The sequence below is a fragment of the Tamandua tetradactyla genome, chromosome 21, assembly GCF_023851605.1.
Source record: "Tamandua tetradactyla isolate mTamTet1 chromosome 21, mTamTet1.pri, whole genome shotgun sequence".
Lineage (NCBI taxonomy): Eukaryota > Metazoa > Chordata > Mammalia > Pilosa > Myrmecophagidae > Tamandua > Tamandua tetradactyla.
The window spans coordinates 60,543,387-60,566,155 of NC_135347.1; the positions used below are offsets into that span (position 1 = coordinate 60,543,387).

At 49.4% G+C, this 22,769-nt stretch overlaps 1 protein-coding gene across 1 annotated transcript in view; it reads right to left on the bottom strand.

Annotated features, from left to right (window-relative positions):
• Positions 1 to 22,769, bottom strand: part of MAP1B (microtubule associated protein 1B) — an 89,835-nt gene that overhangs the window by 18,264 nt on the left and 48,802 nt on the right. The window contains exons 3-4 of the mRNA XM_077139509.1: positions 5,674 to 5,756; positions 3,897 to 4,037 (exon numbers count right to left, since the gene is read on the bottom strand). Of these exons, the coding sequence (XP_076995624.1) occupies positions 3,897 to 4,037; positions 5,674 to 5,756 (224 nt within the window). The remainder of the gene's footprint in view (positions 1 to 3,896; positions 4,038 to 5,673; positions 5,757 to 22,769) is intronic.

Here is a 22,769-nt window from a genome sequence, read left to right on the forward strand (position 1 = left end):
AGTCAACCCTAACGGGATGGCACAGTTAACCTTAACAGGGCGGTACAGTCAACCCTAACAGGATGGCACAGTTAATCTTAACAGGGCAGTACAGTCAACCCTAACGGGATGGCACAGTCAGCCCTAACGGGATGGCACAGTTAACCTTAACAGGGTGGCACAGTCAACCCTAGTGGGATGGCACAGTTAACCTTAACAGGGCGGTACAGTCAGCCCTAACAGGATGGGACAGTCAGCCCTAACAGGATGGCACAGTCAGCCCTAACAGGATGGCACAGTCAGCCCTAACAGGACGGCACAGTCAGCCCTAACGGGCTGGCATTCTCAAGGCATAAGCTTAGCGGTCCGACAGACCAGCTGAGTAAAGCACAGGCTGAGACGAGGCTTGACGATGATGCTTGTGGAAAATGCTCAGGGATTTTAGCTGGCAGTCAGCTGGATTTATGACGATGCTAAAAAAGCTTCAATTTCAAGGCCCCTCAGTGGCGTGGTCCTCTTCCAAAGCCTTGTATTTAATGGTAGATTTATAATTTATATTATTTTCCTTAAAGGGATCCCCCTGCCTCAACACCTGTGTCATGACGTCATTGGCACCTCAGTGTGAATGGTGACAGCCAAATGGTACTTTTGGACTTATTTAGAAGATTGTACTGAGAACTAGAGAAATCATCAATTCTCACCATCCCAACTCAGAGGAATGACCTCTGAGTGTGAAATCCTGGCTCCTGATGAATTTGAGAGAAACCGGACTGGAGAAAGCTGTGTCCTGCCTTGCTGGCTCCCTCTCCTTGGCTGTAACTTCTAAACGCTGGACTGGAACCCCCTTTGCTTGTTAACACGGTCCTTCCTAGAGCATTCCCTCCAGGCTTAGGGTTTTAAGAGCCTGCAGTGTGCTGGTGACTTCCAAATTAATGTCTCCAGATTAGCTCAACAGTTCCCAGACCTCTGGGCTCACACAGCCAACGGCCTGGTGACTGCAGAGCACCGAAACACACTTAGAACTGAAGTCTGCCATTCCCCACCTGTCACCTCCCTCCCGCCATGGGAGCAGATGTGAAGGACAGCGGCCAGAGACTCTGAGGAACTTTTAACTCTTTATGAAGAACAGCAGGAGTGAAATCAAGAATGATTAATCTGGAGGGAAAAACAAAAACGCATTGGCAGTGTCGGCAGAGAGGGCCTGACACACAGGCAGAAAAGGGATCACATTCCTTCCTTGAAGATGCAGCGAAACAAATATGGAAAAACTATGTAACAAAGAGCATGAGACAATGCTCCCAGGAGACGGGAGTTCACCGCCTGGATTCCAGGGAGGGGATGGGTAAGCCAGATGCCTGTTCTATTCATTAAGTTCTGGCTTTTCAAGTGGCCTGTGTGACTAAGACTCAAAAAAATAATAATAAATACATTGATAGTTACATCTTTCTGTCCATTTATTTCCAACTATTCTTGCCAAATGTATCATGCTTATTTTTCCCCAATCGTGTTTCTGGCTTCTCTGGAGTGACTGCTATGCATCCAGGATTGGATAAAAGGAACAGACCTGGACAGCCAACGGCCTCTAAGGGCCCCTCATCGCTGCGGCGCTCTAGCCCCTCCCCAGACCACACTGGGCAGCGTGGATACAGGAAGACCAGGGGCAGTGGCCCAATCTGGCGACTTTCGAGCCCCGATAGCTGTCGCGCCCTTCCAAGGCCACAGCGTGAGCTCCACCCCTTGTCCTCCTCTTCCCTTGTGCCCCCAACCCGACAAAACCCATCTGTCTGTTGGGGAAAACTGTAGATGCCTTTCCTACATGTGTTGTGCATCACTTTTTCCAAAGGACTGGGGTGTGGGTTACGAGGGAGGCAAGAGAGTAAGGCAAGGTCTATGCCTTTCAAGATGCCCGCCCGGGGAGAACGGAGTCCACAAGCTCCTCAGAACCACGGCAGTAACCGCAGACCCGAGGGCCTGACCTCCCATGGACCGTCCATTCCTCGGGGAAGGCCACTTGTTTCTCTTCATAATTAGTGGCAAAATCTGATGCATGCACAGATGATTACGTTACAATTCTATCGCTGTGGTCTGGTAAGAGTGATTGAAGCAACAATATTCATAATATTGTTCCTTATTTTTAAAAAAAAGAAAGAGGTATTGCTTGGGGGCTAGGTGGATGAATTAAAACTCCTTATTTGAAATATTGCCAATGACAAAGGCTTTTCTTTACAGAACTTCTTTGTTCAGTTTTACTGTGAAGAAAAAAGACACCAGTGGTGCGGGGTGGGAACCAACCGGGAGCAGCTGAGTGCAGAGCTCACTGCTGCACAGGGGTGAGCGAGTCGGGCACAGGGCTGCAACCACACACGATGGCCTTCCCCGAGGCAAGGTGCTGAAGGCATGTGTGACCTCACCAGCTGCCTGACCACTGCCCAACGGCCCCTGGACCCTGTGCGGACATGGGAGACCCAGCCTGGCAGCAGATTCTGGTGTCAGAGTTGTCCCACACAAGTCCAGGGCAGAAGCTCATGGGACCCGCAGGCCTTCTCTGCCATTTCAGTGTAATCTAGCAAAGGTTCACCGGGCTTCCCTGTGTGCAGGGCCAGTGGGGACAAAGTGAAGGGGACATAGGGCCTGAGCTCCAGCAGCCGCGATCACAGACTTAAGAGAAAGGCAGCGTGCTGTCTTTACTGTGGAGTAAGGAAGGGGCCAGCTGTGGGGAAACCCTACACCACTGAGGGGGGCCAGCAGACGGGCTCCAGGGTCCTTTCATTGCGGATCCTAGCACACCTCCTGAAAGCTGGGGCTCCAAACACTAAATAAAATGTTCCTTTTTACTGTTTTTTATCCCCAAGCTCCTCCCCTCTCCCCCTCTCCCCCAGGAGTAGAGAGTGAAACTCTTGTCACCTGATGGTGTTTGCACAGAGTCCCCAGGGTCAAATGGCCTGGGCAGCTTGTTTACAGCCCTTGCCCTTGATGAAATAAAACCAGAGACCTTCTGTGAAGCCCAAAGATTAAATGCAGAAAGGTCCTCAGCCTTCTCAGCAGGGACCGAGAAGCTACCCGGCTCCCCAGGGAGAGCTCTGCACAGAGGTGGGGGCCACCCCAGGGCCCCACCCAGGAATCGACTGCCAGGCAGCACCAGCCTGCAGGGAGCCACTCTGCTTCTGAGACTGCCACCTCCCAGCAGGACGGAAGAGGCACATCGCACTGAATATGATGTTTCCCTGTCCAAGGTAAATCCTCAAGCAGAAATAATCAAATGAAAACCTGTTACCTGATTTTGGCAAGTACCACTAACTTCATATAATTTTGAATACTTCACATGCATCATCTCTGAATAAAATATATTCGTAAGGCATAACGATTTGGTTTCAGTTCAACAAATTTAATCATCTTTTCCTTGTGTCACAGGTATGCCTATTTTCTATATACCTCTACTTCTAGAGTGTGACTCTTTAGCCCAAGTTCAAACATTGGGATAAGGCATGAAGAGTGAGAGGAATCAGAAATAATTAGAGCAGGAAGATAGCACGAACAGTGTAAGAGACCAGGGTGGTTAAATCCCACCAAAAGCTCACCAGAGGTTTGGAGTCTTTTTTCAGAAAACAGGAGATGTGGGTTTTCTTTCTGGCTCTGTCATCTCAGGTTTCCTGGACATGTGTCTGCTGTGTAAACTGACTGTGCAGAGACCCCCTCAGCTGTATCTCAGACACACCGAGAAATGTCCAGTTAATCACGGAGGTGCGCTCTGCACACTTTCAGGTGGTAGCCGCGGAGCCGCAGTGTACGCCCCCCACTTTTGCACTTTGAAAGGAGGTATGACATCCCCCCTTCGTCCTCTAACTGTCTCCAGGGCTACCACACAGAGCCGCGTCCACCTGCAAGGGGCTGGAAAGCTTCTCCAGACAGGGACTCACCTCTTGATCGGTGAAAATCTCTATGAAGTTCTGGAAGGAGAAGGAGCCGGCCTGCAGGATAAGCTCGCCCGTGTTTTCGAAGCACTGCCCAGTCAGCACGAGCAGCTTGTGCCGGGCGGCGTCGGTGATGAGCAAGCGCACCTGGGACAAAGCGCAAGGGCTGGGGTGAGCCTGGCCACGGCCCCAGCCAGCACTCAGCCCCAAAAGGAGCCGCCTGTCCCCCGCCTCCGGATCTCCCCTGGGCCCTCAAGCCCTCGGGCCCTGCGTGCAGGAGGCTCCAGCCAGGGCTACGGCCAGCAGGTAGCTATCTCCCATGGTTTCTTCCTCTTTCAGAGTAGTCTCGATCACCTGTTCCACAGCTGCCCAGCGTGGGGGACGGGACGACCGCCAAGTATCCCACAGGCTGAGTCACGAGACTCAGCACCCACCCCTCCCGGAGGGCTGGTCTAGCCAGGGCCCAAGCCCACCCTGCCACCCACGATCCTTTGCCTTCTGAGCCGGGCAGCACAAAGAAAGTTCCAAAAGCAGTTCCAGTGGCTCAGCTGAACGTAAAGGAAAAGCAAAGGCTGCCCTGAGCCTTTAAATGGAATTGCAGATGATACGCACTGAAGGACGGTCTGTGGACTTGCCAGCCTGTCCTTTAGCAGGAGCAGCGCTCTAAGCACCAAAGTGTCAGTGCAAACCTGCTCCATGCCAGGCGCCAGGCGAGCCACCGAGGCAGGTACAAAAGTCAACAAGCCGCAACTCCTTCCCCTCAGGAGCCCCCAATCTAATCACAGAGAAACACAAGCCCTAAGCCAGTGTTTCGTCTGCTCCAAAAAAGCCTGGCTTCTCTAAAGAAATTCTTTCTTTTCCCTTTCCACTCCCTGCAGCTGTTCCAGGCGGGCTGCCTGGACATAGAATGACCCTCCAGTTTTCCCCCAGGGGTAACTGCTTCATGATTCTGTGAGTCTCAGGGAGACGGCAATCCCATCACTTTCCTCAGCCTTATGCCCCGATGGATCCGGGGGGGGGGGGGTCCTCCCGACCTGGAGCTGCTCCGAGAGGGCACACTGTGACAGCCACCAAGTGGAAACAGCCCAGATGTCTTTCTCGATGAGGAACACAGAATGTGTGTACACATGCGATGGGATGGTGACCCTCCAACAAGGAAGGAAGCAATGAAGTGTGGTGAACCTTAAGACGTTGTGGTAAGTGAGAGAAATCAGAACTAGAAGGCCATGGTGTATGATTCCATTCAGGAGAGGCCCAGGGGGGCAAATCGAGAGACAGAAAGGAGACCAGTGGGTGCCAGGAGCCAGGTGGGATGAGTGCCAGCTGACGGGCACAGGGTTTTCAGTGATGAAAATGTCGTGGAATTAGTGATGATGGTTGCACAACTTTGTGAATATACTAAAAAATATCGTTGAATTCTACACTTTAAAAGGGTGAGTTTATAGTACGTGAATTGTATCTCAATTAAAATTTAAAAAAAGCTACAGTCACAGAAATGCCCAAAGTTTGGGTAGAAGAGACACTCGGATGAAGATGGGTCCCTGTGGCCTGGGGCCCCCTGAATGCACAGGACGCAGCTTATCCTCAGTGGCGCTGCGCCCCCTGGAAGGAAGCGGCCGGGTGGGGGACCCAGGGCCCTGCTCCCGCCACCTGCCCACGGGCAGCGGGGGACGATCTCACATGGTGGGCAGCACAAGAGTGACCATCGCATGCGAACACGTAGGTCCGCTGCATCCCGTGCATGCTGTGCTCTGCTAAGCGGTACCGAGCAGGCCGCGCTCACCTCGGTGCTGACAGCGTCATCTGAAGGGTTGATGAGAACCACTGTCTCCAAGACGTCGCTGCGGTGGTGGAGAATCTTCTGTCCTGCAGACAGAGAGGACACCATTAGCTCCGCGGGACAGCAGGCGGGGGACGGGCCAGAATGTGGGGGACAGACACCAAGGGCTCCGCCAGGGGGAGAGAACAACCAAACATCGGGCCAGAAAACACAATCACAGTGTGCCTCCTTTTTACCCCCAAGAAGGTCTACCAAACGGGGACACAGTACCACCCCCTCTCCAAGCCCACCCTCCTCCACCATCTTCACTTCCTGAACAACCAGCGCTGACCACAGAACCCCTCAGACCTGGGTGAGGTCCACAGCGTCACCAGCGGTCGCTCACCATGCACGAGGCCCTGCTGTGAGCACTCCACACCTGACCCCACGAAGACTCTATGACACGGAAATGACGTTACTTCCTTCTACTCCTGCGGGAACTGGAGCCTTCAGAAGCGAATTAACCTGCCCAGTTCACACCTGGGAAGTGACCAGGTGGGACCGGGACTCTGGCGCCCACCCACGGACTGCCCGCCCCTCAGTGCCGGGGTGGGTGCTGGCTGGGGTGTGACTGCGGGACAGCAGAGGAGGCTCGGACATCAGACACCAAGCAGGGGGCAAAGGGGAAGCCCACGGGAGTAAAACCAGAAATGTGCTCAACGAAGCTAGAAGCCAGGAATCATTAGGAAAAGAAATATTTGCAAAAAAATAAAATCAAATAGAAGGCAAAGGTAGCAGAATATCCACATAAAAGAGGGTAAAATTACGAGGTGTGTGACGTTTTCTTACAAATGGCTAAAAATGAACAAACTCCAAATGAAAACACCACCCACGGTCTGAGCCGGCAAGGGGCTGAGCCTGAGGAACAGAAATTAACCTCTGCCGGTGGAGGGACGCTCTCTACTGGGAGCGCCTGCGTCGGTAACTCGTGGGGCGTTTGCCCGGCTCGGCTGCTTCTCCTCTGACCACTGCGCAGTCAGGACAAAGCAGAGGAAACTCAACAGGCAATGAGAAAAGAACATCGGAGGAACACAAAACCGCCCTCCCGGCCGCGGCCCCTGCAGGCAAAGGCTCCGGGACTCCAGAGGTGTGACCGGAGCCCTCGGAGGAGTGAACGGCGTCTCCCCGGCCGCACTCCCGACGTGACGGCTCGCAGCAGCACGATGCCAGCTGCCCGGTCACGGCCACACTTAGGGGGACCCGTATAAGCAGCGCAAGCAAGGCATGCAATCAACCAGGCCCCGTCCTCCCTCAGTGACCGCAGCGTCCCCACCCGCATCCCTCGGGGCGCCCTGGCGGCAAAGGTCTCCTGCAGCCCCAGCTGCCCCTGCGCAGCCGCCCCCCGGCCCAGCCGCCGCGGCCTCCACCAGCCCACGGCCGGCCCCCCTCCGGGGTCTTACCCCCCCACGACACCACGACGGCCGCTACACCCCTCCCCAGTCAATTCCCAAACCTGTTTCCCAGGAGCCCGGCTAGACGCGGCTCTTTCTGTCCATGTTCGAAAATACTGAGAGGAGTGACACAGACGTGCCCTCAGATGCCATGGCTGCTCCTTGCACAAAAGCCTTTTGATAGGATTTGAAGTGAACGGGGCGGGGGGGGGGGGGACTTAAAGAGACAAGCACGCGGGCTCTGGGGGCCCTGACCCTCCTGGGCATCTGGTAGACCCAGCACCCGCCCCCGCAGCCCCCCAGGGTCACATACTTGAGGAGCGCGTCGCCCTGGGAGACGGGCCGGGCCGCCACCCTCACTGTAAAGGTCTCATTCCATAGCCACAGAAAAGAAGTCCCTAGGAGAGAAGGACGACGCGTCCCGGCCCCTGCCCCCGGCCCCCCTCCAGCACACAGCACGCCACGGGCAGCCCCGATGGGCGGGCTCCTGTCCTCATGGACGGGCTACGTCATTTACTGCTTGGATAAGAAAAGGCCTTGGAGGGCCCCCCTCAGAACTCCGTGTAATTGCGAAGGTTCAACCTGAAAAAAACGAGTGCTGAGTGACGAAAGGGTCTGCTCCACCTCAGAGTCAAAGGGCCCCTCAGAGCAGGGGTTCCTCGCGGGCCAGACACTTGTCCACGCGCTCCCAAGGGCGCGCTGTTGCTGGAACTCTCTCCGCTTTGAAAACATGTCCGACTAATTGAATCGGTGTGTCTTTTATGGTTGAGTTGTTTCAGTGGTTTATGATGTACTATTTGCAGGTGATTCTGAAATCTCGTAAAGCAAAATGCTATTTTTCTATGTATGAATTTCTAGGATGCTTGCAGGGCCTCCTCTCCAGAGTGCAGGATCCATCCCGGCGGACCCCGACCCCGTCGGCTCCCCGCACCCTGCTTAGAAAAGGCTGACCACGGCTGAACTCACAGAGCCACCGAGGAGGCTCAGCCTCGGCCTTCCCGCCCCCCTAAAGCTCAGAACCTTCCCTGCTGCGCCTCTGACCCTCATCTTCCCCACAGCCGGGCCATACGTGGGGTGCAGTGCTGTGCCTAGGAGAGTGTGGCATCTCTGCTCGGACCGCAGCAACCCACACGGTCTCTGCCCAGGGGTGGCCGCCAATGACTCAGCCCAGCACAAAGGCCAGGGGCTGGAGCTGAGGCTGAGCCCCCGTGGAAATCATCACTAGCTCTGCAAACCGGGTTCACTGTCTCTAGGACAGCTCTCCATGTCGTGAGGGTGAAAATCCACTTTCCAAGGCCAATAATGAGCCAATCCAGGACTTTATTCCCACCGTTTCTTTTTCCTGAAAAGCTAAGACTTCAAGTCTAAGCTGGAAAAAGTAATCAAAGAATAAGGCCTTCAATTTCTGTTCAGCATTGAAAAAAAAATGGCTAAGATACGCTGAAAACCTTCTCCCGGTCAGGCCGCGACTTCACTTCTTTAGGGGCAGGAACTCATTTAATCCTCCGTCACCCCACCAGGCAGGCGCCAGGACCGGCCAGCAAGCAGCAGACCAGGAGGGAGGTGGAGCAGGTCCGTCCGCAGGGCCGGCTCGTAAATCACACGCCGCTCGCAGAGGGACCGCGCGAGCTCGGCGCTGAGGCCCGTCCGGTCACCTCGGGGCCCTGTCCAGCAGCAGGTGGTCGTGGGGACCTGCCAGCATCAGCCTGGTCCCCGCAGGGCGCGTCCTGGGAAGTGCCAGTGGCGGAAGGACACGCGCAGGGGAAAAGCCGGCGTGGGGGAGGACACGAGGCAGCGGGAAATGCGCAGCCCTCCTGCTCGGCGCGCCCACCGCCCAAGGCTGCCCGCTGCAGGGTGTCCTGATCTCTAAACCTGAGCCCACCTCTGGACGCAGGACAGCTGAGTCCGAATACTTCAGAGACATTAAATAATCCCAAGATAATCCACATCCAGTTTTCAACTTCAGTCCAGAACCCACCCGCTTGACCCCCACACGTGCATTCCGCAGCCTCTGGGCACAGCTTTACGCTGCGTCACGCACCCCGGAGACAGCTTCCTAACGGAAGGAAGAGGCCGTGGGCCAGCAGGTCTCAAAAGGTAATGAACCCCACGCCGGCCTGAGGCAGCCATAAGAACGCAGACCGCACGGTGCACCCTCAGAAACCCTGATTCGGGGACGTGGGCCGGGCCAGGGACCTGCATTGCTGCCATCTCGCAGGAGACTCGGCGGTCCGTGGAAACTCTGAGAACAAGCCACGTACACCAGGGGCTCTACCCAGCGATGGCAGGTCTTACGGGATTCACCCCCACGTGGTTCGCACGTGTTGCTGCCATGGCGTCCGAATGTACTGCGAAGATTAATTCCCTGTGAGCAAATGGGACAATTAACGGCTTAAACAGCTTTTCCTTGTAAGTATAGATTTTCAAAACCATTTGACAGATTTATCTGACATTTAATTTGTTGTCCATTCATGCCACCGACTAAATCCAGAGGAACTGCTGACCTCACACCCCATCTGTGACTGCTCAGAGCCCGAATTGCCAAGCTCTTCACTCTCAGGACAGCTGCTCCCAAAACAGAGCCTGGCCACTGAGAAGGAAACGGATAAAGGAAAAAAAAAGAACCACAGAAGCAGCTGACAGCTGATATCAGCCCCAATGCCCAGTCATTACCGGCCCCTCAGACGCCTGCCATGGGAAGCAGCATCGAGGTGGCCTGCAAGGAAGGGACTCCCAAAGGACAAGCTCAGACCTGAAAGGACACAGGTCGGGGCCTTGCATCTGCTCTTAGCTGCGGTGGTGTCTCGGCTGCCACCAGTGGTGATGCCTCGGCTGCCACCACTGGTGACGCCGAAGGCAAAGGATAAATCTGGTCATGTCTTCTTCTAGGGCGTCTGACCAAAATCCTCAGCAGAGCCTAAGGGACCCGGGATCTTTGCTGTTTGTTTACTTCCATGTGCCTCACTCACGCAGCAGGAGACGGTGAATTTTCACACGCTGGCCATCGGCCCCTCTGCATCTCCACCCCACACTGAGTCTGTGCTGTCAGGTCTTGATGCAATGCTTCGGCCGCCAGCAAAGTGCCCGGTTCCTCCCGAGCGTGGTCTTCGCTTCCCCAGGGTTAAGGCGACTCTCAGCACATCAGCCCTGGATGTCCTGCTTTCCTGTCCTGCCCTGGGTCCCGTGCCTGGTCTGCTGACCGGACTTGAGGCCCGCCCGCTTCTGTGGCCTCTTCTCCAAGCCCAGGGCCCACTCATCAGCTCTGCCACGTCTGAAGGATCACAATCCCTTGCTGTTTTTCTGGCAAATGGCCCCAGAACAACCACCATATTTGTTCACGTTTTCCTTTTTCTTATTCTAAGCAGTGGCGCTACAGGCCTTCCCCGTTCCACCTCCTTGCTTTCTACTCCCTGTAGGCTGTTCCTGCCACAAGAGAGGGCGGCATTTTTCAAGCCTTGATGAGTTACATGAACATAAATCCTTAGGTAGGTATTTTAACCATAATTACCGAGCTTAAAGAAGACAGCTCAACAAGGCCTCAGAGGTTGGCTGCCGGATCTTCAGAGACGTTCAGGGGTACTGAGTCCCGTGTCTGGGTTAGTTCCAGCTCCTCTCAGCAGACGCAGCCCAGGAAAAAATGATCAGAAGGACTTTCTCCACCTAAATCCTGCACCTATCCCCCAACCAAATCTACATCCCATATTTTAACAGTAAAATGTTTATTAAAAGGCTCAAAGGGAGCTATTACACGGACTAACGCAGCGTTTCACTCAGGAGCACACACACAGACCGGACCTCCGCACTGCCTCTACTCCAACACCGAGTCTCCGAGGAGACCAAGAGGCGAGGAGGCGCGGCCGCCCACAGCCTCATAAGGAACCCCACCTGGGTGGGCAGGGCGCAGGCCCCTGGCTTTCAATCCAGCCGTGAGTTTTTTCATTTCACTATGAGTTCTTCATTCAACTACGAGTTTTTCATTTTCATTTGAATTTTCAGTTCAAGTTAATCAAAAATTATTTCTAAATTATTAAAAATAATCAAAGGTAGACATTAAATAAACTATGACCTTTAATGCTGATGTATCCATTCACACTAAGCAATGTAAATTCTCAATCAAGCAGACGCTCAAATCAGCTGGTCACCGCATCCATTTTTATCCCCAGTGGGACAGTCTGCTTTTAGGTTGCTGTAAATAAAGTGTCGTTTGATGATACGATTTACTTTGCCATCACGAGAAAGGCCTACCGCCCACCTAACCCTAATGCATTCTTTACAGGGCCAACTCACACTTTATCTCCCCTGGAAACAGTTCCCTCTCCACTTTAATTCCCAGAACCGGCTCTTCCCCTGAAATTCCAATAGCAGTTAATGGCCTCTGTATCATACAATTCAATTAGAGGAACAGCATAAATATTTATATTTACAGTATAGGCTCCAACTACATTATAACATTTCAGTTCATAAAATGCTTTCACATACTTCCATGCACAAAATCTCATCTGAAATTCCTGTGAAGTTGGCAATTTTTATGTAAATGTCAGGCCCTAGATCACAGCCTCCCACCTCGGGCAGTCAACAGCACACATTCGATAATGGGCGTGACGACTCAGAACACAAACACCGCCAGCCCTTACAGATGCACACGCGCTGTCTGAGCAGCTTTAAGGTAACAGTCCAGGCAGAAATCCAGCCTTCAGAAGTGAACCAGCCACACGGCCGACCCCAGGATCAGAATACAAACCGTGTCTCCGTCAGGAGAAAGCCCACTGCCACATGGCCATCCCTAAAAAGGAAACGTTGTTTGGCTCTCTGAATGTGACTACGGCCAAACCAACGCCCAGCAGTGTCAGGAGCCTTTAACTGTTACCTTAAATCTGCTCAGACGGCGCATGGCGCATGCGCGTCTGTAAGGGCTGGCGGTGTTTGTGTTCTGAGTTGTCACGCCCATCATCGAATGTGTTCTGTTGACTGCCCGAGGTGGGAGGCTGTGATCTAGGGCCTGACATTTACATAAAAATTGCCAACTTCACAGGAATTTCAGGTGAAATCCAAGTGCAGTGGGTTTTGTCTCTGATCACTCACCTACTATGATTCCTAAGGAATTAAAATTGGGCATCATTAGGAAGATTTTATTCTCATTTTATATTCAATGGCCACATCACTCTCCATAGGACACCACAGCATGGCCCCAACCACACTTTTTGCTGAAGATTTATTTCTTACTTAACGTATTTTCACTTATCTTAAAGTAAATACCATTATCTTTAAATGGGCGGTCAGAGCTGAATGAATACATCTGCAGACTTAGGAAAACTTGATGCAGGAAACAAAAGGAGCACATTCAGTGCCACATGTCTAATTTCTGCTCACTTAAGCCCCGATTCGCGTCTGATACAATTCAATCAACTCTGGCCGAGGGGCATTTCCAGACCCTGATAAATGTGCTGAGCCGAAGGACGTGGTCTTCTGAGAGACAGAGCCGAAGCCGCCAAGATGCCAAAGAGAGCCGACAAGGTAGCCAAGTAAACCCTACCCTCCTCAATCTTTTTTTAAGAAAAAGACTAGAATTCCAGTTCAGAACAAGTTCAGGGGGAAAGAAAATAAACTGGGGACTTTAGGAAAGCTTGCTCTTGATAAAATCTCCAGGAGATTTTAATTTCTTTGGGAAATAATAGGTTCTCATAATAAAGTTAGCATGTTTAAAATCAGTTTATTCATTTCTATCTTATATTATTCTTTGTCGGATATGCTTATGATTTACAAACTTGAAAGAATGCAGTTATCCATATGTATGCTAATCAGAGTTCTTACGATGCATTTTTTTTTTTGCTTTCACAAATAAAACACTGTAAATTGAGAATATGTTTGTCCCTGTAAAAATGCCAACAGATAAGCAGACTCTAGAGATGAACAAATCAAATCAGGCTCTGAAGGGTGCCCTAGGACCAGGAACTGGAGTATACATAATGAAAAGAAATAACTTGTAACAAAACAAATAATAAAAGAAAAATTTAAAAAGAGCAAACAAACAAAAAGAAATAACATGAACGCCCACCCCAGAAGGGAACAGTGCATCCTTTCCACTTTATTTTGGAACACAGGTCGTCACTGAAGAACTAAAAGGCGAGACAGGGCACACTAAGATTCCCGTGGGTTCTACAGACTCAATTTAAACTCGTATCAGGAAAATACAAGGATTCAGAATTATCATTTTTGGGAGAAAGATAAGAAGTCCATTTATCAATACATTAACTGTTTGGTTTTGATGCCAGATATATTTTGATGCCAGAGATAAAGAAAAATAAATATATGTTTCTCTTCCCTGGTCCATTTTCTTTCAGTATGAAATGCCTGCATTCTAATTAGCTTCATTAGAGAAATTATGCTTTTAACATGTTGGTCTGTTCTTATTTGAATAACAAAAGAATGAGAGTCGCTCAGGAAAATTTAATGGGACACCAGAGATGCACGGCCCTTGATACATTAAAATATATATTATGAGTGAGACTTGTCTATTAATGAGTAATTATTTGAAGTGGGCTGAATTGTGTGCTCTTTCCAGTTTGCATCTGAGTCTTGTGGTCAATTGAGAGGTGTTTTGTCAGAAAAGTAGAAGAGAAAGCACTAGCGCTTGCTTTCTTATCATATATGCTGGAGGGTAGGTAACTTCTCTGGCCTTTTATCTGAACTCGCTAACTTTCTAGTCTTTTGGTAGGTGAAATTTCTGCTTCTAGCTTAAAAAAAAGGACCTAATTAGCAATTTTCAGAATATGGGGCAGATGTCATATTCTGCATATTCTGAAAAAGGTGTGAAAAAGCCACACCTGGGAAATCGCACCCTTCCACTCCCCTAGTGTTCATAAGGCTTGCGTGGAACAGACAGGTGCTGATTTAGCGGACTGCTCACCCGTTAAATTGCTCACCCGTTTTGTAAATCTGGGTTCTCTTTGTCCCTCTATTCCTCCCTCTTTTGCAATGTCTACATTCTGGCATTTCTGCATTGTCTCTTAGGTTTCAGAGCTTTCCATCTGAGCATTTCCCGGGAAAAAGAGAAAAAACAGCAATTAGTGTATGTGATGTGGCCGCACAAACTAGCATGGTCGTCCACAGACACGTGAATGACAGACAAGGTCCGCCCTGCTTTGTCCTGTTGGCTAGCCCTGCTCCCCACCAGCCATATGCCACCCAGGGGTGCCGCCCCTTCTCCCCTGTAAGCCCTTGGGCCATCTCACCCGCTTGCGGATTTAACGTGTACCCAGTGGCAGCCAGGCCAGCCACACCGCCACACCGCCGGCCACACGGCCACACCGCTGCCACACGGCCACACCGCTGCCACTTGGCCACACAGCCACACCGCTGCCACATGGCCACACCGCAGCCAAATGGCCACACCGCCAGCCACTTGGCCACACAGCCACACCACCGGCCACACGGCCACACTGCTGCCACACGGTCACACCGCTGCCAGATGGCCACACCGCCAGCCACTCGGCCACACAGCCACACCACCGGCCACACGGCCACACTGCCGCCAGGCCGGCCTCTCCCTTCGTGCATCAGCATCTCATGGCCGTGAGGACAAGGGGTGTCGCTGTGGGACCTGCCCGGAGGACCCGCTCTGCCTGCCGCTGCCACAGGCCTGGGAGGACCAGGGAGGGCCAGAGACCCTGAGGCCATGGGGTGGGGACAGTGCTCCGCCGCCAGGTCCCGGGACGGGGCAGCACGGGCCACCCTGCAGTGGCCTGGGCCCCGTCACCCACCAGGCGTCTCCCACCTGCCCAGCCACAGACAGGGCGCGGGGATCGGGAACTGTGGGGGGCAGCCTCAGGGCCAGGAGACCCGAGGTGACGTCTCCTGCCCACTGCACGCTTCGGAAAGGGACTTTGCCTGCAGAAGGGTGATCGCCCAGCCCCGGTCAGGAGTGGTGGCAGGGTGGAAATGGCGCTTCACCCCTGCCCCTGCTGCACCCCCCGTGTCCCCCCTGCATCCCCACAGCTCCCAGCATGCACGCGTTCCCCAGGTGGGGCGCAGGCCTGGGCAACGCACTTTTCCTTTGAGGTAGCGGTGCAGCCCTTGACGCCTGAAGGACCCTCATCCAGCTCCCCATGGCTGGCAAAGGCCACTGAGGCCCTGTTTGCTGTCTGCGGCTCTTCCTCCAGGCCCCACCCCTGCAGCACCGTCAGTGCCTTCGCTGCACGGCTTTCACTCGTTCTCCTTTCATTCGTTCAACAGGTCTCTGTTAAACACTTCCCATATGCCAGGCTCTGAGGGTAAAACAGTCAGTGAGACTGTAGTGGGGGCAAAGGGGGGGAAGTGAACAAAAAATAAGAAACACATCAAATTATCAGAAAAATCAAGTGACTGCAAAGAATCAAAGCAGGGGCATGTGGAAGGGATGGCGGCAACTACTTTTGAACAAATGGCTAAGGAAGATTAACATCGAGAAACATATTAAGGACTTCCGGAGAAGATGGCGGCTTAGTAAGACGCGTGGATCTTAGTTTCTCCTCCAGAACAGCTATTAGGGGAGTAGAAACGATACAGAACAGCTTCCGGAGCCACGACAGAGATAAAAAAGACAGCGTACCCCATCCTGGAACGGCTGACTGGCTGAGAGAACCTTCTCTGGTGAGATCGCCAAGGGGCGCGGGCTTCACCGGACGGGGCGGCAAGCGGCCAGAGTCACTCCCTTCCCCGTCCCCGGGCCAGCTGGGAGAATTGGACAGGCGGTCCCCTCAAGCCGCGACGGCTGGCGCCCACACCACGCACGGTCCCCCAGACCAACTGAGAGAATTGGATCGGAAATCCCCAGGCCGCAGAGAACGGTGACGGGGGTGGGCCCTTCCAAACACGTGACTTACCGGTCCGGCTGGGAACGGTGCACTCTCCCGGGCCGTGGCGGCTAGCGCCCTCCCGCCACGCTTGGCGCCCCGGGCCGACTAGGAAATTCGGACGGGCGCTCTCCCGGGCTGCAGCGGCCGGTGACCCTCCCCGCATCCGGACCCCCGGGCCGGCTGGCACTCTTCCAAGCCGCTTCGGCTAGCGAACCTCCCCGAAAGCAAGAGTTTTCCAAAGTTAAAGGACCCACAGCACCTTCTACTGGTGGGACCCGCAGACAAACGACTGCCACGAGCGCCACCTACTGGGCAGGATAAGAAAAACAGATCCCAGAGATTTCACAGAAAAATCTTCCAAATTGTTGGGTCCAGCACCCAGGGAAATCTGACTAAATGCCCAGACGCCAGCAGAAGATAACAGATCACGCTCAAAAAATTGAAAATATGGCCCAGTCAAAGGAACAAACCAATAGTTCAAATGAGATACAGGAGCTGAGACAACTAATGCTGAATATACGAACAGAAATGGAAAACCTCTTCAAAAACGAAATCGATAAATTGAGGGAGGACATGAAGAAGACATGGGCTGAACATAAAGAAGAAATAGAAAAACTGAAAAAACAAATCACAGAACTTATGGAAGTGAAGGATAAAGTAGAAAAGATGGAAAAAACAATGGATACCTACAATGATAGATTTAAAGAGACAGAAGATAGAATTAGTGATTTGGAGGATGGAACATCTGAATTCCAAAAAGAAACAGAAACTATTGGGAAAAGAATCGAAAAATTTGAACAGGGTATCAGGGAACTCAAGGACAATATGAACCGCACAAATATACGTGTTGTGGGTGTCCCAGAAGGAGAAGAGAAGGGAAAAGGAGGAGAAAAACTAATGGAAGAAATTATCACTGAAAACTTCCCGACTCTTATGAAAGACCTAAAATTACAGATCCAAGAAGTGCAGCGCACCCCAAAGAGATTAGACCCAAATAGGCGTTCCCCAAGACACTACTAGTTAGAATTTCAGAGGTCAAAGAGAAAGAGAGGATCTTGAAAGCAGCAAGAGAAAAACAATCCATCACATACAAGGGAAACACAATAAGACTATGTGTAGATTTCTCAGCAGAAACCATGTAAGCTAGAAGACAGTGGGATGATATATTTAATTTACTAAGAGAGAAAAACTCCCAACCAAGACTCCTATATCCAGCAAAATTGTCCTTCAAAAATGAGGGAGAAATTAAAACATTCTCAGACAAAAAGTCACTGAGAGAATTTGTGACCAAGAGACCAGCTCTGCAAGAAATACTAAAGGGAGCACTAGAGTCAGACACAAAAAGACAGAAGAGAGAGGTATGGAGAAGAGTGTAGAAAGAAGGAAAGTCAGATATGATATATATAATACAAAAGGCAAAATGGTAGAGGAAAATATTATCCAAACAGTAATAACACTAAATGTTAATGGACTGAATTCCCCAATCAAAAGACATAGACTGGCAGAATGGATTAAAAAACAGGATCCTTCTATATGCTGTCTACAGGGAACACATTTTAGACCCAAAGATAAACATAGGTTGAAAGTGAAAGGTTGGGAAAAGATATTTCATGCAAATAACAACCAGAAAAGAGCAGGAGTGGCTATACTAATATCCAACAAATTAGACTTCAAATGTAAAACAGTTAAAAGAGACAAAGAAGGACACTCTCTACTAATAAAAGGAACAATTCAACAAGAATACATAACAATCATAAATATTTACGCACCGAACCAGAATGCCCCAAAATACGTAAGGAATACACTGCAAACACTGAAAAGGGAAATAGACACATATACCATAATAGTTGGAGACTTCAATTCCCCACTCTCATCAATGGACAGAACATCTAGACAGAGGATCAACAAAGAAATAGAGAATCTGAATATTACTATAAATGAGCTAGACTTAACAGACATTTATAGGACATTACATCCCACAACAGCACGATACACCTTTTTCTCAAGTGCTCATGGATCATTCTCAAAGATAGACCATATGCTGGGTCACAAAGCAAGTCTTAACAAATTTAAAAAGATTGAAATCATACACAACACTTTCTTGGATCATAAAGGAATGAAGTTGGAAATCAGTAATAGGCAGAATGCCAGAAATACATGGAGGCTCAACAACACACTCTTAAACAACGAGTGGGTCAAAGAAGAAATTGCAAGAGAAATTAGTAAATACCTCGAGGTGAATGAAAATGAAAACACAACATATCAAAACTTATGGGACGCAGCAAAGGCAGTGCTAAGAGGGAAATTTATTGCCCTAAATGCCTATATCAGAAAAGAAGAAAAGGCAAAAATGCAGGAATTAACTGTCCACTTGGAAGAACTGGAGAAAGAACAGCAAACTAATCCCAGAGCAAGCAAAAGGTAAGAAATAACAAAGATCAGAGCAGAAATAAATGAAATTGAAAACATGAAAACAATAGAGAAAATCAATAAGACCAGAAGTTGGTTCTATGAGAAAATCAATAAGATTGATGGGCCCTTAGCAAGATTGACAAAAAGAAGAAGAGAGAGGATGCAAATAAATAAGATCAGAAATGGAAGAGGAGACATAACTACTGACCTCACAGAAATAAAGGAGGTAATAACAGGATACTATGAACAACTTTACGCTAATAAATACAACAATTTAGATGAAATGGACGGGTTCCTGGAAAGACATGAACAACCAACTTTGACTCAAGAAGAAATAGATGACCTCAACAAACCAATCACAAGTAAAGAAATTGAATTAGTCATCCAAAAGCTTCCTAAAAAGAAAAGTTCAGGACCAGATGGCTTCACATGTGAATTCTATCAAACATTCCAGAAAGAATTAGTACCAACTCTCCTCAAACTCTTCAAAAAAATTGAAGTGGAGGGAAAACTACCTAATTCATTCTATGAAGCCAACATCAGCCTCATACCAAAACCAGGCAAAGATATTACAAAAAAAGAAAACTACAGACCAATCTCTCTAATGAATACAGATGCAAAAATCCTCAATAAAATTCTAGCAAATCGTATCCAACAACACATTATAAGAATTATACATCATGACCAAGTAGGATTCATCCCAGGTATGCAAGGATGGTTCAACATAAGAAAATCAATTAATATAATACACCATATCAACAAATCAAAGCAGAAAAATCACACGATCATCTCAATTGATGCAGAGAAGGCATTTGACAAGATTCAACATCCTTTCCTGTTGAAAACACTTCAAAAGATAGGAATACAAGGGAACTTCCTTAAAATGATAGAGGGAATATATGAAAAACCCACAGCTAATATCATCCTCAATGGGGAAAAATTGAAAACTTTCCCCCTAAGAACAGGAACAAGACAAGAATGTCCACTATCACCACTATTATTCAACATTGTGTTGGAGGTTCTAGACAGAGCAATTAGACAAGAAAAAGAAATACAAGGCATCAAAATTGGAAAGGAAGAAGTAAAACTATCACTGTTTGCAGACGATATGATACTATATGTCGAAAACCCAGAAAAATCCACAACAAAACTACTAGAGCTAATAAATGAGTACAGCAAAGTAGCAGGTTACAAGATCAATATTCAAAAATCTGTAGCATTTCTATACACTAGTAATGAACAAGCTGAGGGGGAAATCAAGAAACGAATCCCATTTACAATTGCAACTAAAAGAATAAAATACCTAGGAATAAATTTAACTAAAGAGACAAAAAACCTATATAAAGAAAACTACAAAAAACTGCTAAAAGAAATCACAGAAGACCTAAATAGATGGAAGGGCATACTGTGTTCATGGATTGGAAGACTAAATATAGTTAAGATGTCAATCCTACCTAAATTGATTTACAGATTCAATGCAATACCAATCAAAATCCCAACAACTTATTTTTCAGAAATAGAAAAACCAATAAGCAAATTTATCTGGAAGGGCAGGGTGCCCCGAATTGCTAAAAACATCTTGAGGAAAAAAAACAAAGCTGGAGGTCTCGCGCTGCCTGACTTTAAGGCATATTATGAAGCCACAGTGGTCAAAACAGCATGGTATTGGCATAAAGATAGATATATCGACCAATGGAATCGAATAGAGTGCTCAGATAGAGACCCTCTCATCTATGGACATTTGATCTTTGATAAGGCAGTCAAGCCAACTCACCTGGGACAGAACAGTCTCTTCAATAAATGGTGCCTAGAGAACTGGATACCATATGCAAAAGAATGAAAGAGGACCCATATCTCACACCCTATACAAAAGTTAACTCAAAATGGATCAAAGATCTAAACATTAGGTCTAAGACCATAAAACAGTTAGAGGAAAATGTTGGGAGATATCTTATGAATCTTACAACTGGAGGCAGTTTTATGGACCTTAAACCTAAAGCAAGAACACTGAAGAAGGAAATAAATAAATGGGAGCTCCTCAAAATTAAACACTTTTGTGCATCAAAGAACTTCATCAAGAAAGTAGAAAGACAGCCTACACAATGGGAGACAATATTTGGAAATGACACATCAGATAAAGGTCTAGTATCCAGAATTTATAAAGAGATTGTCCAACTCAACAACAAAAAGACAGCCAACCCAATTAAAAAATGGGAAAAAGACTTGAACAGACACCTCTCAGAAGAGGAAATACAAATGGCCAAAAGGCACATGAAGAGATGCTCAATGTCCCTGGCCATTAGAGAAATGCAAATCAAAACCACAATGAGATATCATCTCACACCCACCAGAATGGCCATTATCAACAAAACAGAAAATGACAAGTGCTGGAGAGGATGCGGAGAAAGAGGCACACTTATCCACTGTTGGTGGGAATGTCAAATGGTGCAACCACTGTGGAAGGCAGTTTGGCGGTTCCTCAAAAAGCTGAATATAGAATTGCCATACGACCCAGCAATACCATTGCTGGGAATCTACTCAAAGGACTTAAGGGCAAAGACACAGACGGACATTTGCACACCAGTGTTTATAGCAGCATTATCTACAATTGCAAAGAGATGGAAACAGCCAAAATGTTCATCAACAGACGAGTGGCTAAACAAACTGTGGCGTATACCTACGATGGAATATTATGCAGCTTTAAGACAGACTAAACTTATGAAGCATGTAGTAACATGGATGGACCTAGAGAACATTATGCTGAGTGAGTCTAGCCAAAAACTAAAGGACAAATACTGTATGGTCGGTCCCACTGATGTGAACAGACATTCGGGAATAAACTTGGAATATGTCATTGGTAAAAAAAAGAAACATATTAAGAATTAGCTGCCAAAATTAAGTTTTATTTCCAAAGAGTAAGTTTCAAGGGTTCCTTCCCCTCGGTTTTAACCATTCGAGGTTCTCGTGAAATTCCCAAACCAACAGTGAGGCCCAAGGACTAGGCATCATTTGCTAACAGGTGCACACAGGAAAAGATAATCTAAAAAAGAGGGAAAAAGAAGAAGAAAAGGGAGAAGAAAAGAATGAAGGGGGTTCCCAGGGAACACTAACAGGCAGCTGTTACGTACGAGACCTCACCCCCCAACAATAAAATTAACCAAACAAAACATCCTGCAACCAAAAGCACTGGCAGCAAGCAAGCAACATTCACTCAGCCAAGAGCTCCTCCTCCTGAGAGCGCAGCACCTGCCCTCATGAAAGGAAAACCCCTGAGGACTCGAACAGGCAGGTAAAAGGAGGTCCCTCCCCTCCAGGATGGAAGTGTCTTTAACTACTGAGGGTCACTTCCCGGCGACCAGGTGAGTCCTACGGTCCCCTGCTGGCTATCGTGAAGGCACGAGCGCTGGCCTTGGCCAAGAAAGACACAAGGTGTGGCATCTCCGGGGGCTGCTTCCCTCCAGCTCCTTGTCCAGCCCTTCTTAAGCCACCAGAGGCCCAGAAGACAGTGACACTCAGCCACTGGCTCTCCCTCCCCAGGGGAAGATTCTAACCCACAACTGATACAAAGAAGGGAATTTTCAACCCCAGGTGCCTGCACCCGCCACAGCTCTAGCCCAGACAGTCACACCTGGATGGGAAAGGCCCCCACCTGCCCTCCTTGCCCCCAGGTGTGCTCCTGCCCTGCGTGTGCTGCACACTACGGCCAAAGGGATCTTTTTATGTGTAAAACTGTTCACAATTGAAAGTTTGGACTCTGGAACAAGACTTCACAGATTCAAACTTTAGCTTCACCATCCACTGGCTGTACTCCCTCAGCGTAAACTACTTAACTCCCCACCTGTCCCCTCATCTGTAAAATGGCAATAGTAACAGTACCTGGCTCGTAGGGCTGCTGGGAGGAATGCGTGGGTTGGCAGGTAATGCGCTGCACAGAACGGTGGAGAAGGGTCAGTGCTGCCCACACGTGTCATATCCTTATCACCAGCAGCCTGTCGCCTTTCTCTTTCATACACTTCAGGTCTCCCCAGAACCTTCCAGATGAATCTAAACTCCACACCACGGCTCACGAGGCCACTCGGAACCGGCCCACCTCGGTCTTTCCTCACCGCCGTGCCTGCCCTGAAGCTCTGCTCTCCTGCCTCCTGGGGCTCTGCCTCTGCTGTTCCCCATGGCTGGAATGCTGTTCCCTGCGATCCAGGGGTCCCTCGGGTCCTGGCAAGACAATGCCACCTCTTGGTAGCTGCCCCCCTGACCATGCGGTCACGAGTGCCCCTCTGCTCTCCACAGGGTCAGGCACGAGATGGACAGACACTTTCTCACAGAAGGACACTAGGCTTTCATTTCTCATTCATGGGTGGAGATGAGTTTGTGAAAAAGCCTTCCCAACTGAAACTGTCGATATTGCTTTCTGAAAGAGCCGAGC